Source organism: Cygnus olor, chromosome 6 (assembly GCF_009769625.2).
Source record: "Cygnus olor isolate bCygOlo1 chromosome 6, bCygOlo1.pri.v2, whole genome shotgun sequence".
NCBI classification, from domain to species: domain Eukaryota; kingdom Metazoa; phylum Chordata; class Aves; order Anseriformes; family Anatidae; genus Cygnus; species Cygnus olor.
Window position 1 is genome coordinate 18,591,312 of NC_049174.1, and position 22,668 is coordinate 18,613,979.

Here is a 22,668-nt window from a genome sequence, read left to right on the forward strand (position 1 = left end):
CTCTGTTAGTCTGTTTGACAGACCCCAGACAAGGTTGAGACAAAAGGTTGAAACAAAATGTAGATACATAATAAGGGGATGATGCGCATTCTCTCTGTATCTCGCCTGTAATTATACCATTTCTGCTAAAATTACAGATGCCGCAATTAAAACGTGCATTTTAATTTGGGAGCACAAAAACAATTAGGAACAATGCTGAGGTGTCTCTCCCAGGAAGATCCAAGTGATTTCCACATTACAAAAGAAAGACAATTTCTTTATTTTAAATGTCAAACAGCATGAAAAAGTGTCAAATGCATAACAAAAAAAAAAAAGACAAGCTCTCTTATATTGTAATGCTGCACTATTTGGCTGCAACTGGAGGCTTTGTCTGTCATTTTTTGGTCCATCTCCATGATATCAGGAAAATGGGCAGTTGGGTGAGTTATGCAGCCTTTCTTTGCAGCACCTGCCCCAGCCACTGGCTCTCTTGCAACCTGGCCCCCAGCCCATCATCCATGGAGCAGCAACCTGGGTGCCTCGAGCTGCGGGAGCCTCCCTAGCATCATGTGGCATGGGAGCAATATGTTTCCAGTGCGGAAGCCCAGTGGGGATCCCTGCCTGTGGAGCTGCACTTACGGAGAGGCTGGGGGAGGCAGCAGCAGCCCCCCTGCATGCACAATGCTACTGGACCCACCATGGTGAGCAGGCCCTTTGAACACATCCTGCAGGGGCATGACCCTCCCTGGTCAGGGAGCGTGCAGCACCAGGGGGTAAGGGGCACAACATTTATCACTAGTGCCAACATGGTTGGACAGCCCTGGTGCTGTTTTGGAGAAGGAGGACGCTCAGGTGGCCCTCATGCCCTTCCTGTTGCTACAGCTGCATCTCTTGTAACCGCCCCAGCGGGTGCGAAATGTCGAGGGGATTCCTCTCAAATGCTGAAAAAGCTGCCAGACAGAAGACTGTGCCACATGGTTTGATGAATGACCTGTTGTTATTTTGATGGCTTTCCCCTCACCAACATTTTCTTGTAGGAGGTGGATTGGAGAGAGCTCTCAGGTCACCATGCAACACCCAGTCCCCACAGAAGCCCTGGGGAACTGCTGCTATGTACTGTCTGACTGACTAGCAGGTGTGTAACGTGCCTTTACTAAACTAATTCTATTTCCAGAAGCAGATGAAGAGCAAATATCGCTTTGTTGCATAAATTACAAGATTTTATGGCTTACTTAGGTGTTCTTTACAAAATGGTTCTCTGTGTGTTGCTTGCTTGCTCTCAGGAGTATACTAGGAAGAAAGTATTGGGCAGAGCTGACACCAAGTAAACACAGTCAACGCTGCTATCAGGCCTGCCTAGAATAATTGGAGTTGAGATAACAATGACAGAGAACAGCGCTTTTACTAAGGGCAGCTCAAAACACTGATGGACTGATTTGGGAAGAGCAGCAACATGCATTCTTTGGGTCCTACGCAGAGCAGAACCAAGCTGGTATGCAGCAAATATTTACAGGCAAAGGGGCTGTTGTGTTGCACAACTACAGCTGGAACAAGTGTACAGTCACATAGTACTGACAAAGCTCGTTGGCCTGTGTAATTTCCATCAACAGCCACCAGCTATCCTGCCAGCTTTACAGATGCCAGATGCATAGGTTACAGCTTTCCCTGGAGGCGCAGCTGACAGGAAGACACAAACCTACATAACTTCGTGTTTTTGTTGGTTTCTTCCCCCAAAAGGGAACAATCATTTTAGATTTAATAATGCAGTCTAGGTACAGACTGATAACTTGGATAAAACTGGCAAGAAGTGATTGTTGAGAAACCAAGCTGAGAAGCTTTCTTTAAAAAACAAACAGTCTTATTTTCAGTGGGTGGCTGCTTGGCACTTCCTAGAAAGTCAGGCATCTTAAGTGGTTCCTTACAAGAGACTCTCAAAATATCAAGGCATGAGTTGCCTTTGAAAATTGTTTCCCTTCATATCTATGTTTCATGCAAAAAATTTTAATATATTCCCCTTTAGGAATAATTCTGGCTAACGTTTTCACTATTTCCTTCCATTCAGTATTTCTTACTAAACAGGTCTGCATAAAACCAAGATATTTAATACATATGGCTTTTCTTTCTTGCTGCTTCTCTATTCACAGATTTGAGTTCCAATAAAATATTCAGTAATTTATAATCATCTTCGATGTTAAAGTGGGGATAAACTGAAGGAACAGATGAAATCAAAAAGAAAGATGCAGTCACCTGTGTTTCCAGAGCAAGAATCCCTAGTAAATGAAGGCATTAGTTATAAGCAACCTTGTTTGTACAATTTTCTAATGCCCTAGCAAAAGTAGCTTGTTGGTAGGGATTTTAATATTTGGGTAGTTATTTAAGATACTTGTTACCACAGAGATTGTTCTTTAATAACTACTGACTTAAAGTAATTAGTAATTAGCATTTTAGTAAAAAGCTTTGAACCCATAAGGGGACAGTTTAACTAGCATGGTTTAAACTGAATGAAGACTACCAACACACGTCACCTGGAGCAGTGTACTATGGACATCTTCTTCCAGGTACGAACAAATTCTTATAAATTCAAAGCACAGTTAATAACTGTGTTCTTTCCCATGAGGGATTTATAGCGTGAGCAGTATCTGATACTCCGGCTGCTTTTGCAGCAGCATTCCAGGTGTACTCCTTTGGCCCACAGTAAATGCACATCCTTCTTTTCTCAGGGGTAAGTCACCTATAGATACCTGATGCTTTCTGTGGGCTAGACGTATGCACATGAGCAATTGCTTTTGAGCAGCCGACATCCTTGAACTCACCCTCGCTTGACCTTCAGTAACTTGTTCGTGTATCTACTATCCATTTTTCTCAAGCCACTCCTGGACAAAGGGAAAGTTGCACAGTGTGGTATTTTAGAGGAGTGTGCTCCATCTTTTGGCTCAAGCAGGCCACACAGCCTTTTTATCAAGGCATTTTGAGAGCTGTAAGTAGTGATCCTTACCCAACACGTGACTGAGTATGTCAGTCACATGCCCAAAATGTGACCAGAGATTACTCCCTTTCAGTCATGTGAATGAAGCATTTATAATTGCTTAACAAAAGAGAAGCTGAGTGAAAAATGTAGCAAAGAGCAGACTGTCAGAAAAAATTCAGCTAACCCGACACGTTCACTCTTTACACACATCAGAGACATCTGGGAACAACGCTCTCAGAAACTCAGGCCAAACCCAGGTTAACTGCTCGGGCATCCCTGTTTTACAACGTGCAGATCCCTCCCTTTCCTGGAAATACAGCAACAGCATTCTGGAGTCTCACATACCTGGCTGGAGTGATTGAAAGAGTGAACTGGTCTAGTATGTGCAGCTCAGTCTGTGACCTTTGGTAGGGATGCTGATGCTTGGTGGTAGTTATTAATAAGACATGTAGTTACCACTTGGAAGGGCTCTTCACTAATTACTGACTTAGAACTTAAACAGTCCCCTTAACAGATGCAAAGATTCAAAGCATTTTTTCTTCTCCTCTCTGTGGAGAGGAGAAAGAGGGTGATATTAAGGGAACACCATTTAAATAGGCATTCGTGTGGGAACTATGTTGCTGATGGATCTTGGGCTTCCAGATCCATTCTGTAGGAAAGTAACTCCTTGCTTCAAGAGGAAAAAACAAGACGGGAAATCTCCTTTCTTGTACTGCTCTCCTATGACTACTCTCCAGTGATAACATGTTCTGGCTTTAGAGCACCTAAGTGCTGTAATTTATTTTGGTATTAATCTTGGTGTTTCTGAAGTAGTATTTAACTTTCTTCAGAGTTTAAATGAACAAAGAGTTCTTCCTGTTGCCTTGACTTGAGAAAAAGAGCATAATTTCCTATCCCTCCCTCTCTTAACTACCTTCATAGGCAAAGGAAATACCTGATAATATTTGGTAACAAAACTGTTATGTACCCAGGTTCTTTCGAACCAGTTCATGCATAACAGGATGGTAGCAGAATCAATTTAAGGAAGGTAATTGCCATGATCTACAAAAGCTTTTACTGAATAAATACTCTCTTTAATTTCTCTTTTAGTTTATTCTCATAGGGGTATGTTAAGCAGTATATTACCATACTTCTATTGCTATAATATTACAGCATAATCATTATAAAACTCTGAATTCAAAGTCTTAAGGGAAAAGACTAGGAAATTTTTTATGCTAAATTAGAAGTGTTGCTGCCATTCTTATCTATATTCTATGGATTAACTTATTCTTTATACACTTCCAGCACAAAAAAGACATCAAAACTGGAACTTGTAATAGTTATGGCACATGTAATGCTCGTGTATATCCAAGAAAGATTAACTACTGAAAGAAAATAGAAAATAATTCTTCACTTGATCAAAAATGGTGGCATTCTTGCCATCTCACCCTATCTACAATGCCTGTCTTTAGCAGTGAGGTAATTTAGTAAAATTAAGAACTCTTGACTAAAAGGAAAAGAGACACATTTAGGTACAAATATATAAGAATAATATATATATAAAAAGACAGCCCAAGCTAATCTTTTTGTGAAAAAATGGGTGTACCAACATGGCAGCAACTGTTGTAGCTCAGAGTTGTCCTCCAAAGAAAGACTAACATACATAGCAAAACAAGCAGTGGACGACGTAAAATAAGACACAAATTAAATTACCTTTGAATCAGCTTCCCAACACTGATGCATCAGTTCTGCAAAACTTCTGGGACAACTGCTTGGAATGGTTAATCTCTAATGGAGATAAAAAATACCAGTAATTAGAAACATTTCCCTTTAAGGTGCTAATAATAGATTTTCTGTAAGAGCAAAGCAGTTAAAACGAGTAAAACACACTCCTCTTTCATTTTAAACACAATATAAAAACTGGTGATTAACGTAAAGAAAACAAAATAAGACCAACATCAGTAAGACATACAATTAATTAGTAGACTTATAAAGAAGGAATGGAACAAATACACCAGTGGAATTGCTCAAAAAAGCTAGGAGACAAGGAAGTAAAAATGAGGCAAACAGATATTAGTACTAAAACATAAGAGTCTGTAGAGATAACTACTGCACTGCATTGTCTTACAAGATGCTTGTCAAGATAGGTATAATGTACAGGCTAGCTTAATTCCTTTCTCCCACACAGATGTATAACACTATAATCAGTTTTGATATACCAAGTGGCAGAAATATAGAGTACACTGAGTTAAAAAGAGTTAAGTGAAGCTCTACATGACACAAGAGACGTTTCATGAGCCTGTGGTCAGAACAATTAGCGAGGACATGCAGATCTCAGAGTGCACTCACAGAGCACAGTGAACTCATAAATATTTTCTGATGACTGAAGACAAAGAGTTGCTGGTTATAGCCAGGACAACTGACTACACAGAATTGGAAGCTGGTTTGGTTTTCTTTGCTCAGAGTTTTAAACTGTGAAAAATATTCTTTCACAGTCTTAAATGACATTTAGTTTAAAGAATCTGCCTCCAGATTGGAAAGTCTAAAAGCAAATCTGTATATTCGTGTATATATACATGAATACAAGCCTCTCCAGTTGCTTAGATGTGCATCCCAACATTACACATATAAGGAGATCCCTTCTGCTCTCGATAAGGCAGCTAACTGACTTCAGATGTTTCATACTAAATTAAAGAAATATGTAGATAGAAAAAACAGTTCCTCAGTGCAAATGAGTCCAAATATGAGGAGTCAAGATAGTAAAAGGTTTCCTTGTCCTGTAGCAGGTAAGAAACAGATATTCCAGTCCTGTTTAGACCAGCCTGCCAGGAAGACCCTTTGATCTGTCCTAGTCTGACATTTCATAAGTAAACCAGAGCAAGTTTTGTCAAATTTTGCACCATGATGTGACTCCAAGATGACCTGCAAAGCCTTACAAACCACAGCAGCCAAAGTAAGAGTTAACAATTTCTGCTGCACAAGCATTTGAATACCATGAAAACTCAAAACACGAGATACAGAGTCTGGGCACTGCAGAAGTATGATTATTTTAATAATGTAATACCTTAAGGTGCAAAGCTTTCCATGCAAGAAATACACAGAAATTTGTACAATGCATAAACAAATTGTACTGCTGCTTGATTTTTGGTTGAGTCATTAACCTAAAAATACACTGGCTAGTCTTGCTACAGTATTTGTCTGTAACCCTTACTGTTCCAGGAGGTGGAAAATAAGTTGCAATCATCATTTACATGTGTCTCCCGTGGGCAGAATTTTATGTTATGTAGCGTAGAGGTAGCAGGTTCCAAAAGTACCAGATAATAATAAAGATGACATTTCTCATTAGTAATTTATGAGATCATACCTAGCATAATCTGAACTATCGTGTTTTTCTTTTCTGGATTAAAAAATATATAATTATATAGAAACTCTAGCAGAATAAAAATCACACTGTGAAATAATGCGGATTGTCAAAAAAGATCCATATAGAGTTGTTAAAATCCACTTCATTTGCTGGGCTCCAGATTTGCGACGTGGGATTTTCAACCTCAGCAATTACATTTTGGCCTCGATCCCACACTGTTTTTAACAAGAGACTTAAAGTGTAAAGAATGAAGGCCTGGCCCAACAGTGACTCAATTCTGTTGTGAACTGGACTCATGCAAGCCCATTAATGTCAATAGATGGAACTGAGAACAGAACCTGGTCCTCATACTTGCTTTGGGACATAGAAACTGTGGGGAAAAAAAATACAAGCATAATGTATGCCAACTCTTACAAGGCTTATGCTGGGCATGGTCCCTAAGTCATGGCCGGAGAAAATAATAACTATGCAAACAAGTGTTCATGTTCTCAAAGCTTCCTGGAACACTTACAAAGAAGATGGTAGCAACAGGCTAGTGGTACCTGGCAGATAAATAGCTGGCTTTGAAAATTTCAACCCTTAGGTTTCTCCAGCCATGAATATAATAGCTGTCATGTCCACATTTTGCTCATACTGTGTTTTTCACAGTTCCTTGTCATGGAAAACTGTAGAGAGATATGTGCCATCTTTCACCATACAACTAAATCTCTTTACAACATTCCCAATGCCACTATGTGTCCCTTCCATAAAACTGTACGTTCACAATAGAATGTAGTACTGTTGAAGGAAGTCTTCATGGTTCCACCTTCTTCAAACTGACAGATGAGGCTTTTCCTAAACTAAGAGAAAGAGTCTTACTGTGCCTCCTGCTCTGTTACACACTGTAGATGACCATGGTCATAATCTTCAGACTGTTAACGTAGCATTTCCAACTAATGAGTATACCACAGTATCACTCACTGGAATTAATCCAGTTCTCAAGCAGAAGAAAAAAAGAGACAAAAAAAGCCACCAACAAAAAATATTAAACTAAGAGGAGGAAACCTAACTCTACTGTTTAACTCTGAAGCATTTTGAGAAACAGTTTATGTAGAATAATAGAAATCTGTATTGTACAGGCACTGCCTCACCATTGTAATGTTTCCCAAGCTTCCGCTGTGTCTAGATAGAGGAGGTTTCATCTTTGTGGAGGATTTCCATGCTTGTCTGTGTGTGGTACAGTCATAACTTTAAATGTTTTTTAAATGTAGTTACTGTCTTTGATATCAAGGGACTATGTGTTCAGATATACGCTCACATGTCCAACTAACTGAAAGCCTCAATTTGTGAGAAGAAGAAAAGCGAGGCTGGGGACACTGTACAAACGGTGTTTACACCACTGAAGTGCTTTTGAAATGGAAAGACTCTGCATGAGGAGGCTTGCAGCTATGCCACAGCCTTGCCGATACCAGTGAGGAGCTCATCTTCAATGTAGTGTTGAACGTAGGTGGCAAAACTGTAATTTCTCTCTTTTTTTAAAACTATTTTTTCTTCTTTTATTTTTGAAATTTTCATCTAAGCGGCAGTTTCTTGTACTATAGTGACTCCTGCTGGGAGAGTTAAGTTGAAGTAGCTGAAGGTCTCTTACAGATATATCAACTCCCGGCCAGTAAAAAGATGTCCTAAACGCAGGAGATGGAGTTAAACTGTTCCCCTACCTTGGACGCAATGGCTTCTTTCATCACTAAGAACAAACCCCTAGGTTTTACAATTGAGACTGAGAAACTAGTACAGTACTTGTACAATTTTTGATCTACAGCATCACGACGTGAAGCTGCAACAATTAGATGTAAAGGGTCCATTCATGAGGAATAACATCACTTTGACCCTTTGTGTTAGCTCCTACTGCTAATCTTTCCATACGCGTGAACTTACTTTCAATTTGAAGAAGATGAAAAAGTCTTTTGCAAAACCCCAATACTGTTTTCTGATCTATGTACCTGAATGTAGAAACGTAGTCTTACCTCGTTTTTTTCCACTACAAGCCAAGCTACTTGTAATCCTTCCAAGCCTTTAAAGGGGACCTCCCTTGTTAGCATCTCCCAGAGAACCTGGAACAGAAAAAAAGAAAAGAATTTTTATTTCTGTACTTTGTATTTTAAATACATTATTAAACCTTGATACAGCACTATTCTGTATCCAATTATCAGGCAACCAGTATCCATTTGCAGGAACTTGGACCAGTGTTTGTGTGCAAGATACTCTGACTAAATTAATTTGAATGTTTTTGCTTTTTCCTCTACAGTACAACCCAGATGAAAAACTGGGTTGTCTGGGGTCTAATGCCTGCAATTTTATGAGAGCCATGGGAATTGCTTTTTACTTTCTCTGTACACTATGTCACATTTGGCAGTTGAGACTTGGGTAGACAATGAACTCCGCCACTCCTTCTCAGCCCCAAGTAGACACATCCTTGCTTTTCAGTCATTCTGCATTTAAAAATATTTATTTATGATTGCAACTAGTGCTTTTAAGTAGTCAGAATCTGATCCATTAGGTACTTTGCTCCTATGATATGCCTACAAAAAACATTAAATATAATATTGCAAGCAAAGACATAATTGTTAATCTGCAAGTATGTGATTATGTTAAAATAAACAATATACAGCATATTGACAATTATTCTATTCTCCCTCCATATCTTATGGACACACTAATCTTAGATACAAAAAAAGCTCCTAATTTCACATGCTTTCAGCATTTTAGTAACACAGTACATGAGAATCTGAGGTGCTCTGTAGAAAAGAGTTTGGCATCACCAAAGAATCTTGCAAGTCATTGAATCTAACTTGTTTTTCTGCCCCAGGGACTACATATTGGCATTCAATCAAATTAACAGGCACTATGTACCTTCACTTGTATGTGCCTCTATTTTTATCAGAGCCTTCATATACTTATCTTGTTACAAATGTCTGCATAGAAACTTTTTCTTGCATAGAGACTTTTTCTTCCATTCATATGCCAAACACAACAACAATAAAAGACAATCTATTTAGCATGTGACCAAACGTATTAAGATCCTTATGCAAGTCTCTACATCCTCACTGGTTGGGTTAGTACCCAGGCTCATTCCAGCTACATCATTTTGAATGGATTCTGGCCAACTCTGAAGGTAATTAGAAGAAAAATGAGAGAATATTGGCAGATGCTGCTCAAGCAGAAAAAAATGCACTGAAGCAGAGTTGGGCCTTTAATCAAGTGAACAGGATACTCCATCAATAGACCTATTTGAATAATTCTGCTTGAGTCAAAAGACTGATTAGTAAAGGTAAGCGTATCTTGGAAAAATAAGTAAAAGAACAGTTTTCCTGAAAATAAGAAATATATGAGGGAAGCTATTCATAGACTTATTCATTTCTCCTGTTTGCCCCAATTCATTCTCCTTAGAAGAAGAAAAGCACTTTGATTTGTAATTCCAATTATCACCTCTCTACTGGTAGAGAAGGACATTTAACTGTGAGAGAATGAAATAATTTAGCAGCCCAATGTACTTCAATCAGAAAAGCAGTGTACAAAACAGTTTAAAAACAAAAACCCCTGGGCCAAATCAAACATGCAGTTGAGCAGTCTTGCAGAACCAGCTCATTTGAATGGCTGTAATAGGAAACCATGAAGAAGAAACCCAAGTCTGCACATCAGATAGAGCAAGCAGTATCTAAATACTTCTTCCAAGTACAGAACACAATGAAATACATATTAAATGTCTCTGAGAGCCTTGAGCTGGAAAACTCCACTGTTCTTCTATTTTCTTTCAGAAGATTGAATTGTAAGGGTTGTCTAGTTTCATTCATGCATGTAAGTCTGTGCAGAACATTTTGCAACAAATTCCTTTATCATGACACCTTTAGTGTTTATTTCCATTGCCTGTGTGGATCACTACTTTCCTAAACCAACAGTGACAGCTTAAAATACTTCTATACTGCACACAGTTTAAGAGAAAACCAGCAGTCTGACTAGACATGAAGAATTTTTCTTAATGCTTTATCACTAAAAGTATAGGAAAGTAAAAAAAATTAAAAATTGGCATGCCAGAAACCCTTGCATTGATTTACACAGGTTTAGAGCAATGTTCTAACAACACAAACTTTACATTCAGGCGAAAGGTGTAGAAAAAGACTTTCCTTCCAATGATGACGTGTCAGTATCTCCAGTTTTACAGGACCGTCAACCTGTCTCATGAATCAGCTACCCTGAATCATAAGCTAAGATGAATGAGAGCATTACTGGTTTTACAAAAACAAAACAACAACAAAAACAATAGCAAATGTATATCTTCTGTATTCCCATTTGCTGCTTCCTGTCCCCAGGGTCATTCAACAGCAGAAAAAGCACCTGAACCTGACTTACCCTGGCCTCTTTATTGCAATATACACTCTGACCATCTTCTGAACTCAGTCCTCTGCTCACATCATACAGAAACTAATCTATCTTCCATTTCTAGTATAATTTAATTGAGAGACTGACATGATTCACTTCCACTCCCATCTTTGATGGTGAGGATCACCTGCTTTCCTGATCACATAACATCCCTCTGATGACAGACAGCAGGTGTTCACAGAGAAATAGCCAAGCTAGACACCGTGATGGAAAACAAATTGAGATCATTTATAGTGGTTTGTAAGCTGTGTCATCTGAAGATGTTAGGATCTTCTCTGCACACAGAGAAACAGAGTGAGAGATAAAGGTATGAATGTTCTTTCCATACATGAAGCTGAGAATAAGAATGAAATGTCTTCAGTTCTGTCAGTTCAGCTGCGCATTTCAATTCTTATCCTGTCATCTACATGACAACAATCTAGAGAAGAAAAGAAAGAAAATACCAACCCCCGTGCAAAGCCAACAAAAATTCGAAGTGCCATACAGGACAGGGAACATCCAAAAGAGTAGTTTGAGGAAAAAGAAAAACAACAACAAGCATGGAAAACGTTCACTAAAAAAAAGAAATGCTTTCTCTTCATAGGAAAGTGTACACGGATGAGGATCAGGAGCCACATTTATCAGAAGTACAGCATGAGCAGAAAGTGTTGTTCTCTTAGAGGTACTGCCCTTTGCCATGAAAATTAGGTCAGTCCCCTCTGGATTGATCCAAGTGGAAGTTAAAGATCTCATAATTCTTTTCAAAAAAGAGTAAGGGATAACCCCTGGAGCTGGCCAACATTCCCTCTATAAATAACACATGTCCTCATAGTTAAAGCAATGTATGAACTATTGCTAGGAGTGCAACAGCTGCTACGTTTAACTTGTCTCTATTCTACCAATAGCCAATTAATGCTTTTACTTTTTCGTTCCTGTAAGCATTTACAATTATATTGTGTACTTATACAGGTACACAAACTCACGCTGCCATCCTTTTGCCAGGTTAACATGTTCTGAGCATCTATCTTCATGATTTCAGAACAGCTTTTAGAGGGAACACTATAATTCCCCACACTTTCATATCTTGAGAGAAGCAAATAATCATTTTTGGGCAATGCACACAATGACAGGATACCCTTACTGATGCAGGTGAACTTATGGGTTGATCACTTGTGGCAATTGTTGCTCAAGAGTATGGATTTGGAAATGGATTAGAAAAGTGAATCACAGCACGGCTAAAGGAAGTTCAAAATCTGTCTTTGTGGCATAATAAATCTCCTGGAATATTTAGCTTTAGCATTTCCTAGCTTGTATTATGTATTACTTACTATTTAGCTCAAATAGAAAATATGGAACTGTTTATCCACCCAGGAAGAGCACGAGAAGCTAACATGAACATTAGCTACAAATACATATGCAACTGTTTGCAAAGAGGGAAGTTCATTTCAGGTGAGAAGCAAATTGGACCTATACTGTACAGAAAGACTTCGACACTTCATGGGAAAAGTGCTCTCAGACTTAAGCAGAATATTTAAAATCACAGACTAGTTTGTAGAAAGAAAAGCCAGCCAGGAAAAACAAAAAAAAAAAACAAATAGGAAAGAAATTAAATGAACTTATAGGAATGATAACAAATACCATGAACAGAGTATCTATTCCTAGCATCTTACTAGTTTACATTTGAAATGATTCTGTTCTTTGTTAACAAGCCTTTAACTGAAGAAATGCAGATTTGTCTCTCTAGCACAAAAGCTGCTGGCAAGTGTTACACTTTGAAAAACGATTCTTTAAATGTTGTTTTTACAGATGATAATCATTTGACAAGACAAAAATACCCCTTCTAAGATTTTTTTTGTTTTCAGTCTCCTAACTAATTCTTTGATAATCCAACACTTATAACAGGGAGACTCCAACTTTCAAAGTTACATTCTGACAATTTCCTGCTTTCTGACAACTCCATTATGTCAGTAATTTCATCAACTGAGAACTTGGGCCACTGCCATTCTTCATTTCTACCCCTGAATCTCCTCTGAAAACAATGGTGTTCCAAGACATAGCATTGGAGTTATAAAAAGATGAATTCATTTCTAAGTGTTTATGAATTCATAAGCTTCTACCCATAGTAGAGCACATTAGCTCAAAAACAGGACATTAAAAATGTGGGTCAAATATTATTAGGCATACTGAAGTAGCACTATAGACCCATAACCACATTAAAATATTCTAGTAACACTGAACTGGTTTCATACTGAGAGTAGTTTAGTTTTACCTTCAAGCACAGAACTGTCAAAGGAGCTTTACTTCTTGGATGAGGAAAAGTAAACTCTGTGTGACATACTGTTCCTACAGCTCTGGTAATACTTGATATGATAAAATATTAAACAATTTCTTACCTTCTCTCACTTCTAGAATGTTACTTGAAGTCAATTCACACCAAGATGACTATGTGAGCAGTCTTGAACTATAAGACCTTTTCTGGACTTTCTCCTCTAACATTTTTTCTTTGTTTTGGAATTGGAATGTTTCCCTTCAGTGGGTAATATGTGATTGCTTCCAGTAACAATTTACATTAACATTTACATTTGTTAGCTTATGTTCTATTATTATTTGTGCCCTAGTTCAGTTAAGCAAGGATTTTAAATCTGCCGATATAGGCTTCTTCTTTCCCCTTACAAACCGTCAACCTTTCATTTGTAAGATACCCCATCATCATCTCTCATTTTTTTCACTATAAACAACTGTTTGACAAAAAGTTTATGTAATCTATGTAGCCTTCCACTGGGACATCAGCTTAGCTATGTAAGACCATAGGTGCTAGCTTAAAACTACAGTGCATCCATTACATCTCTTCCCACCCCTCAAAGAGAAAGGAACAATATTTTACAATATATTGTTCTGAAACAACTCCCCATTCTGTCACCCACAGTGGAACCCAAAACCAAAAAGCTATGTAAACAGATACGCATGCAGACTATAACCCCACTTCCTTTCTCTTCCCTCCCAAAGTATTAATTACTGCTGTCATGGAAAGGCTATGGGGCAAGACTCATAATTGGTCTGACCAGTACTCTTTCTAGCCTATTTATTTTGTATTGCAGAGCAAAAACAATTTAGAGTTTGACCGTGGACAGAGTGAAATAATTCACATGACTCTACCTACAAGCCTGACATTCTAATGCACTATTACTGATTATTTCCCCTTCACATAAACGGCAAAGCCATGCCGGCGTTCTCTGTATATTTAGATTGGGCCTCTACCTCCACAAGACGTACAGTCTCTGTTCTCTCAGCTACCAGGTAATGATACCAGAATCTTTTAAACAATTAAGCATAGAAAAGTGGCTACCTTTTTGATATAAACTCAGTGACACCCCATTTTATGGAAGTTCTGGTATACACCTATTACAACACAACCTTTTTCTCTTCTGCTTCACTAAAGCACAAGCAGAGATTAATGATGCAGATTGCTCAGTGGTTCTTGCAAGCCTTCTGACATATGCTGAATACTTGCGGTAAAGCATGCATTTCCCACACTGGCATGCTGCTAATCTAATCAGATATGGACCTTACCAAACATGCAAGACACTGTTCTTCCTATCATTTTCAAACACGTAATTACAAATTATGGGTGAGGCCTGAAAAAGTATGATATTTTTGTTGTCCTTATTTAGAATTGTTGTTCTTGCATCCCATGAATTCTGTCAGAACTGGAGTTCTGCTAGTATGCAGAGAGAAATGAGAGGCACTTACCACTCCGTATGAGTATGTGTCACATGTTTCAGACACTGGGAGACTTTGAATAACTTCTGGAGCCATCCATGGAAAAGTGCCCACTAATGACATGTGTGTTGTATGTGAGTGGAACCTTGAGGCACCAAAATCACAGATCTGGCAAAAATAAACAGATAGTAGAGTGTCAACCTAATTTATCAGTCATCAAAACATTGAGTCAAGCAGCAGCATCTCTCACATAATTAAAGTGTTCATACCTTTAACACGCCATCAGCAGCTATAACAACTAAAAATGAAAAAAACAATAGGTTACAAGTATGCCTTTAAAAACAAATGCAATATGTTTTCACAGCAAAAAAAAGTTTGCACTTTATCAAGAAAGCAATTCCATGCTCAGCGAGCACCCAAATATGCAGACATTCACAATTGTCCTGGTTTCTCTGAGCAGGTTTGGAGACCATCTGCTGAATACCTGAAAGCCTCTGAACAACTGCAAAGCCTTTCAGGTCTTACTAAGTTCAAAGACAGCAACACAACTATAACTAAAATATAGATAATCTCCCTTGTCTCCAATGTAGCAGTTAGGCTTAACAACAAACTCTCCAAAAGATTCGTTAAACGAAAAAAAAAAAGGAGAAAATTTACAACTGAAACGAGATCTAGTTTTCTTGTGACTATTATTTCCCTGTGCAGATTATTAAAATGGAGTCCCTCCTGTCCCACTACTAGATAATGTTTCAGTTCAAATCAATATTCAGCAAATTTCATAAATGCTTGTCAACTGCCAAGTACAGTCTAAACAGTGCAGCTCTATGCTGAGTGTGCATTACTCAAAAACATGCCTATCTGTCAAACCACAAAACAGGCCATGACAAAAACAAGATTTTCAGATAAAAAATAATAGGTCTTATCCAGTCTACTGTGTCTGGTGCATGCCAGTCTTTCCTGGTACTCAACAATTCCAAATAGAAAAAACAAGCGAGAAGTGTCCAGGCAATCTCTGACAGCTGATAAGATGGACACAATCACGGTCAGCCAGACACAATTTGAAAAGAGCCCTCCACAGTGCTCTAAATGATGCCAGGGACAGTAGCAGAGCTCCAACAGCTTCAGAACAGAGAGGAGAGAGGAGAAGAAAACAGGCTTTTCTGTGCCTCAGCAACAGCCAGTGCAGCTTGTTGATAGCCAAGGTGTTCTGCACATTCACAAAGCTCATGTACAGATTTGAGTGCTACAATTACAGGTAACAGTAAACACAGAGCATTTTATTGTTTTGCTACTTTACCGTTCCTGGACTTCAGATCTCTGTGGATTACTTTGACTGGAGCTTCCATATGTAAATAGTGCATTCCTACACAAAACAAGGGAACAGTCTCGTTAGGCAGGCCGAGGGTGGCCTCGCTTATCAGCAGTCATGTTTTTTAGATCCCATTACTCATCCTCATTACAGGCTGGCATATGTGCAGGCTGTATTGATTGGATGCGAGAAAAGCAAAGGTCCCCATAACCTGCTTTGAGTAAAAATCACTAAGCAAAGCTCATATATCTCTCAGAGCACCTATATGGGTATGTTAATGCTTTTTAACTTCATATTTAGTTATTTTCTCTAATGTGTAGAGAAATGAATGGTATGAATTTAACGTTCATTAGTTTACACTAATTCTTGTGTGGTCACAGAGAACCCAAAGGACAGAACAGTTTGTTCTGTATCATTATATGAAAAATGTCAGTATGTTTACTGAGAACAAGCTTCCTTAAATATACCAATTCAAATAAAATGTAAGGATAATTATGCACTTTACCTCACAATTACACTACATCAGCAAGATTATCCTCTTGGGACTTAGGGGCAAATCATAAGTAAAACTGGCTCACAGAAGGCATTTTCACTCCAGAAATGATTTCCGACTCAGAATAATCAAGAAACATATTAAACAGCAAATGTTTGATGTTTTTGTTGTTGTTTGTTTTCTTTTATGGACAATTTGAATAAGGAAGTATAGGAAAGCTTTTCTGACTTCATAGGGAAAGAATCTCCAGCTTTACACTTTGCTGACTGTGTAAGACATAACATACACCACTGGTCTTGCTTACCTTTAGCTATGTCGGTTGCCCAGGTCATGATATGATCCATATCCATCTCTTCACTTTTGTTACTATTAATGTAATCAAACAGTGAGCCAGCAGAAGCATACTCTATTAGAATAAAAAGGAAAAAAAAGCACATGACAGTTTTAAACACTGCACCTAAATTCAAAGATCTAATAGAAACTCTGCCAGTTGCAGAAAGCAGCCAACTTCAAGCTTAATGACAGAATTTGCATTCGGCAGCAAACGTTATTAGTAGTGTAGTAGTAGAGTAGTAGTTTGTTCCGGCTGTCCCAGCACAGACATAATTTACTGCTAAGGGAAAAGAAATGTAAAATAATCTATAATGACAGGCTTTAAAATTAAAAGGCGTTAGAAAGCTCTGGTGTAAAGAGAGCTCAGGCAAGGCAGATCAAATTCTGGAGTAAAAGGTTCTGGTGATTATTTTCTTTTCAAAGATTTATGAAGGATAGTTCTGTTCAGAGAGAGATCTATGTAAAAATGGTAACACGCCACTGAGCAATTTAGTCCACTTGTGACTTTACAGCTGGCATGCAAATGGTGTTAAGCTTTCACTGCTTTATATTCTGTCAGCCTAGGGCAAGTCAGCACAGCTAAGAATGCAAGATGTTTTCTTACGCTCCTTATTCAGCATCAACAGAAGTTTTTCTTAACTTCTTTCACCTACACCTACAGAAACCCACAGCAGGATCATGCAGGTAGAAACAAAGGCTTTTTCAGCCCATTGGTGTTTGCAAGTGTGACAGACAGAATCCAGTCTGACTTTCAGGGCTCACAGGGCTGCGAGCTGGAATACCAAGCTCATTACACCTACACACTTTTAAATGTGGAAGTAGAAACAACGGAAACCTCCACAGTGCCACTTCTATATAGCTTGAAATTCTTCCATATTTAAACAGTGAAAGTTCCTCTCCCAACCAGAACAGCAGTTAACAGATGAGATTGGTGGTACCAGATCTCCCCTATTATTTCAAAGAGGATACTCCCCACTGATCAGCAGTTCTGTGTTTAAATTATGCCCCATAACAAAGGATAATTATTTTGTTTTTTAAAAAGTAAAATCAGGTATTAAATATATGGTGTCCTGTTAGGAAGAACGGGTTTGCAAGTAGAAAGGGACATAAAAAATTAATTTTCCTACTTCCCCATCCAAGAATAGAGCAGATAAGTAATTTATTCATTAACAAAAAATGAAAGGAAGAAACTACAGACTTAACACTAAAGCAAAGCTGGGCAAATCTCCATGTGCAGCAGGTCACATTCAACAGCCTAAAGGCTGTAGCTCCTTTGTTTAGTATTTACTGTTATTTCCCAAATAAGCTTTATGCTTATTTAGTTTTTTTGGTGAACCATGAACAAATGCAAGATGTTGCTTGTCAGCTGAAGAAGTTGATACATTTTCTTCTTTCTGATTGTCAGGACAGAGTGAGCACATGCCGCCGTGTGTAGCCAAAGTAGCACAAAGAGTAAGGGGATGCAAGAAGCAATTCCAAGCCTTTCGCCCCTCTCTCCAAAGGCTGTTCAGTGTGCTCCTTGGGCAATCTGCAGAATTTAAAACCCACTTACAAGATTCCCCAAATCTTCATAGCTAATGAGGCAAACCAGCTGGTATACAATTGAAATGCTTAATTTCTGCCATTTGAAAGCAGCAACAAAATCCATCCCCCCTAAGATGACAAAATATACTTGGATTGCTGTTCGTAATAGTATTAATCAATGAACGATAGATACATCATAGACTAAAGGCATACAAAGTAAACATTGCTCCTCAACAATGAAATTGAAACCATGGGGAAATTACTGAGTGGGGAAAGAAACTCTGGGACAAGACAGAATCTGCAGCCTAGAATATGGGAGGCCATATGAGAAGATCCCATTGCTAAATGAAAGGAAAGAGGGAGTAAATAGGAAGTCACTTGCAAGCGAACACTCTAGTGGCAAGTTAGTTTTGGTTCAGTGCTGCAGGACCGTCAGCTGCAAGTAGCCCCTGCAGGAGACAGGCACGCTGCTTCTGATGTCACCGAAAGAGGACCAAGCTGCTGACCTGCACATTTCCTCAATTAAAACATCAGCTTTTTTTTACCCATGATGTCATTATATATCTTATAAATGGATTCTTCAGGAATAGGCTGGCTGCACACTTTGCATGCCTTTACAATGCATAATTTGATCCGCCAGGGTCAGGGATAACTGAGATCCCTGAGCCCTTTGCTGCTCTGTGTGAATGGAGACGAGCAACCTTCAATAAACACAGCTCGATCCTTTAGTATTTCTCCTCTGTATTTATTGTGCCATGGGTTTTTACAAGGGGGATATGGATTTGAAAATTATATTGTCAGGATTATTTTTTTCAATAAAGGATAAGAGGTATTTGCTTCAGAAAGAAAAGTTGTGAATAGCAAACCGTCCCCTCCCTGTGGAATACACTGTAAGCTTCTGCACAGAGGGGACACACAAGCTGCAAGAATCTTTAGGGAGGAAGCAGCAGTGATTGAAAACCAGATCTGAAAGCTAGACATCAAGACTGCTGTTGGCAGTCAATGACATCTAGAACGATGTGATTCATGTCAGCAGCTCGAGGGGCTGGATGATGAGTTGTAACACTGACATACATCCCAGTGGGGGAAACATGTTTTGACTGCACATGTGGCTTTTCTCATTCCTACAGGGCATTCCCAGAGAACTATTTGACAATCCCACATAAGATGTTATGTACAGCCAATACTCAGTACATGCCAATGCTTGGCTGAATGCCCTAATCTCCATCATTTTCAAGAATCATTAAGTTCTTAGGATTTCTTGCTTGGGATTTTCTCTTGCAAGACATGGATCTCTGACTAAACACAAGATTGAGACTGCAAGACATGGATCTCTGACTAAACACAAGATTGAGACTGCAGCACTGAAAACTACCCAGAAGACCATGAAGTGAACATCTCTCTAAAAGATAAGTCAAGCACAATTAGCATTTCTTTTCTCAGTAGTCACGCTCCCATTCGAAAACAGTGTGGGGAAATGGAGCCTTGCTGGAGTCCATGGACTCCAGACTCCCTGGAAGTTGCACAGAGAACCCAATGCAGTTTCAAAATAAAATGTTTTTTCCTTAGCCAGGATGGATTCAGAGCTCCTCAAATAACAAAGTCATTGGACCACACAGAGTATAGTCTCCTTCTCACAGATAGTTAAAGAGTCCCCATTCCCAATGACATAATAAACCACTTTAGCTGTTCTCTGTCCTGTGACTGGCAAGCAGGTCAAATGACCTTCTCTGAACACTGACCTTTTGTGAGATCAAACTGAGGACTTTCTGATCCAGACATCATTCTGAGGTGTTGATTACACATTTGCTTTGTTAGTCTGCTCTCTGGTTTACACTTATTAAACTTACATTACAAATAATTATATTATATGACCCGACTTATTAACTTTTTACTATTTTTATTGCTTAAACCAGGTATTTAAGTTCCTTTCTGATATGTTATCACCAATCCATGCTCCAAGTGGTGCAGGCTGTGGACACCCTTCATGCACCCCTGGAGTACTGGCTTCAACACTGTGACCTCCAGTAGCCTGATATGCCTGTAAATACAGCAGTTCTGTATCTCACAAGTGCTCCCACCGGATTACACTGCCATCTACTGTGATAACAGGAGGTCTAAGAGACAGGTGGAAATAACTGAATTTTCACAGGTTCTGTCCACCATCAGAGGGATTTAAACAGCTGATTAGAAGTTGTGCTTTTTCCAGCACATGATGCTGGGTGGACCCTTTGCAGCAGAAGCTCCTGGAGAAGCTTACACTAAAATGAAACCCTGGCCAGGGCAGCAAAGGTCGACAAGCAGATGATACTGCCTACAGACAGCTTGGTGTTACCTACATTCATAAAGACCAGGTTCTGGATTTCCTCACATCTGCCCAGCAGGTGACAGATAACAGCTAAACCTGCTTTGTGGTGGGACAGCCCTGTGATAGAAATGCCTTTTCCTGGCAGCTGCACCAACCCTATGCCTGCGGCCACACAAACAGAACTGCAGTGCTGAAGGTTGCCTCTGATCAGAAGTTTCTGAAAATGTTGTATGGGAAGAGAAAGAGCTGAGTACATTAATACCAGCTCCAATCCTGTCTTTCATAAAAAATCGGAGAACAGTAAAAATCTAAATGGCAGCATTTCAAACTGATATTAGACTGTGTCACATGCAAAACTTAAATAGGTGGTGGTGATGAGATAAATGTCCCCTATGCCTACAGTAAAGAAGTCCTTTTTGAATAAGAGCATTATGATCAAGTCAAAGGAATTCTCTTCTTTTGTAAAAATGATCATGAAAAACATTCCCAACTTCTCTACCACTGTATGCACTGGATAACAGAAAAGTATAGAAAAGTGCTTGCTGAGCATCAGCCCACTAATCATGTACACAGAGTAGACAAGTAAATAGCGAAAGACAAGGGTAAAATCTTCATTAAAAGCCCTTAGATTTGTAACACATGCATTTGGTCAGTACACTACTCTTTACAGTCAAATTCTCTGACGTGTTACAGCCCTGACAAAAGACATCCCCTAATCCACACTTTCATGGTTTTTCTCTCTCCAAACATTGTTTCAGCAGATTATAGATTTCTTTGCTTTAGGTGTATTTTCTGTTGCCATCTTACCTAGTTTCTCCTGTACAGGAGAAGGTAAAAAATCATATAATCTGTAATGTATTTTTTTTTATCTGCACCAAATCCTAAGATAAGGGAAGGAAGCTTAAAAGGGTGATAAGAAGAACAACACCACTACCACACACTTAAAAATAACCTCCACATAATTCTAGAAATGCAAGAATGAATGAAACCCAGGTTCCAGTGAATAAAGGGAATTGTCTTATGGTGTCTAATAAATCATTGACTCTGTTTCAAGCTCTTCCCGTGGTAGGGAAGTTCACAATGTAGATTCTCATTTTTTTTTAGTACAGGCAGAATTCATGGTGCAACTCTGCTCTGAGCAGACTCTCAGTCTTCTCTTTTCATAGTGCTTGTGAGAACTTATGAAAATCTCAGAAAAGGGTAAGAAAACACAGTCAAAGCTTCCATCTAAAGTAGTGCTGAATTTGGGCGTTAAGAATGCCACAGAATCCAACTGTTAGCAGTATGGTTCCCACTTCCAGTGCTCCCATTCATGCTGAGGTAGGTGGTGCTGAGCATTGTAACATTCAAAGGAGGCCAGAACAGTTAGAAAACACTGAAATTGGGTAAAGTTAATTCCTCCTAACATCAGAGTTTGACAGAATCAAGATGAAGGTCAGACAAGAAATGCTTACCTGTAACTATGCCATAATTGGGAGGTTCAATGACAGCTCCATAGAACTGAATGATGTTTTTGTGACTGAGCACACTGAGTATTTCTGCCTGTTGAAAACAAGCAAACAAAAAAGGTAGGCAATTAAGAACAGTGCATTTACTATATTAGTTTATTTTAGACCCCCATGGATATATATACACACACATATATAGGAAAGACTGTTCACAAATGATTGGCATTTGAAAACCACATGAGATAGTTTGGCAGATGAATGCTTAGTATGTTTGAAAAAAAGATCATACAATTCTTTCATGACCAAGGCACAGATGTAGAAGCTAAGTCTGGAAAAACTGAAGGCCCTGGAAAATTTTGTTCAAAGAAAGACTCAGGATTTTTGGCAGGGTTGTAGCAGTTCTATCCAGAATTTGTGTTTGTGCACAGAGCACTGTGGGTTCAGCGAGTCCAGAGCTCCAGGCTGTTAGAGCATACCGTGCACACACAGTTCAATCTGATGTTTACTGGAGACATGGAGTTTGCTAGGCATGCGCTGTAGAGTCTAATCGAATATGCACAGCAAGCATGCTTGAGACTGCCAAATAGCCAGCGGTGCAGTTGAAACTGCTTCTCAGAGAAGGCTGCAGATGTTTAAAAATTCTGGATAAATAAACAAAATCTTTGAATTCCATTTGAAAAATGCTTCTAGGTTTGACAGAGACTGCAAGAAATGAGAATGTATCCGCAGAAATTAAGACACGTGGACCCCCTGTTTTTTGAGGGAAAAAGACAGATGTTTCCTTTGAGGTCTCACAACAGTTTTACCTCTTTTTATCTCTATAGTGCATTAAAATAAATATTCCAGAT

General features: G+C 38.9%; 1 protein-coding gene across 8 annotated transcripts in view; it reads right to left on the reverse strand.

Moving 5' to 3' along the window:
- Positions 1-22,668, reverse strand: part of MAP3K20 (mitogen-activated protein kinase kinase kinase 20) — a 91,024-nt gene that overhangs the window by 39,087 nt on the left and 29,269 nt on the right. For 7 of the 8 annotated variants that reach the window (XM_040561107.1, XM_040561106.1, XM_040561105.1 and 4 more), the window contains 7 exons: positions 21,827-21,914; positions 16,512-16,613; positions 15,703-15,768; positions 14,675-14,703; positions 14,436-14,573; positions 8,294-8,380; positions 4,640-4,714 (listed from right to left, as the gene is read on the reverse strand). In XM_040561107.1, the coding sequence (XP_040417041.1) occupies positions 4,640-4,714; positions 8,294-8,380; positions 14,436-14,573; positions 14,675-14,703; positions 15,703-15,768; positions 16,512-16,613; positions 21,827-21,914 (585 nt within the window). Of the gene's footprint in view, positions 1-4,639; positions 4,715-8,293; positions 8,381-14,435; positions 14,574-14,674; positions 14,704-15,702; positions 15,769-16,511; positions 16,614-21,826; positions 21,915-22,626; positions 22,637-22,668 lie in introns of all 8 variants that reach the window. The other variant, XM_040561108.1, reaches the window with a different exon arrangement.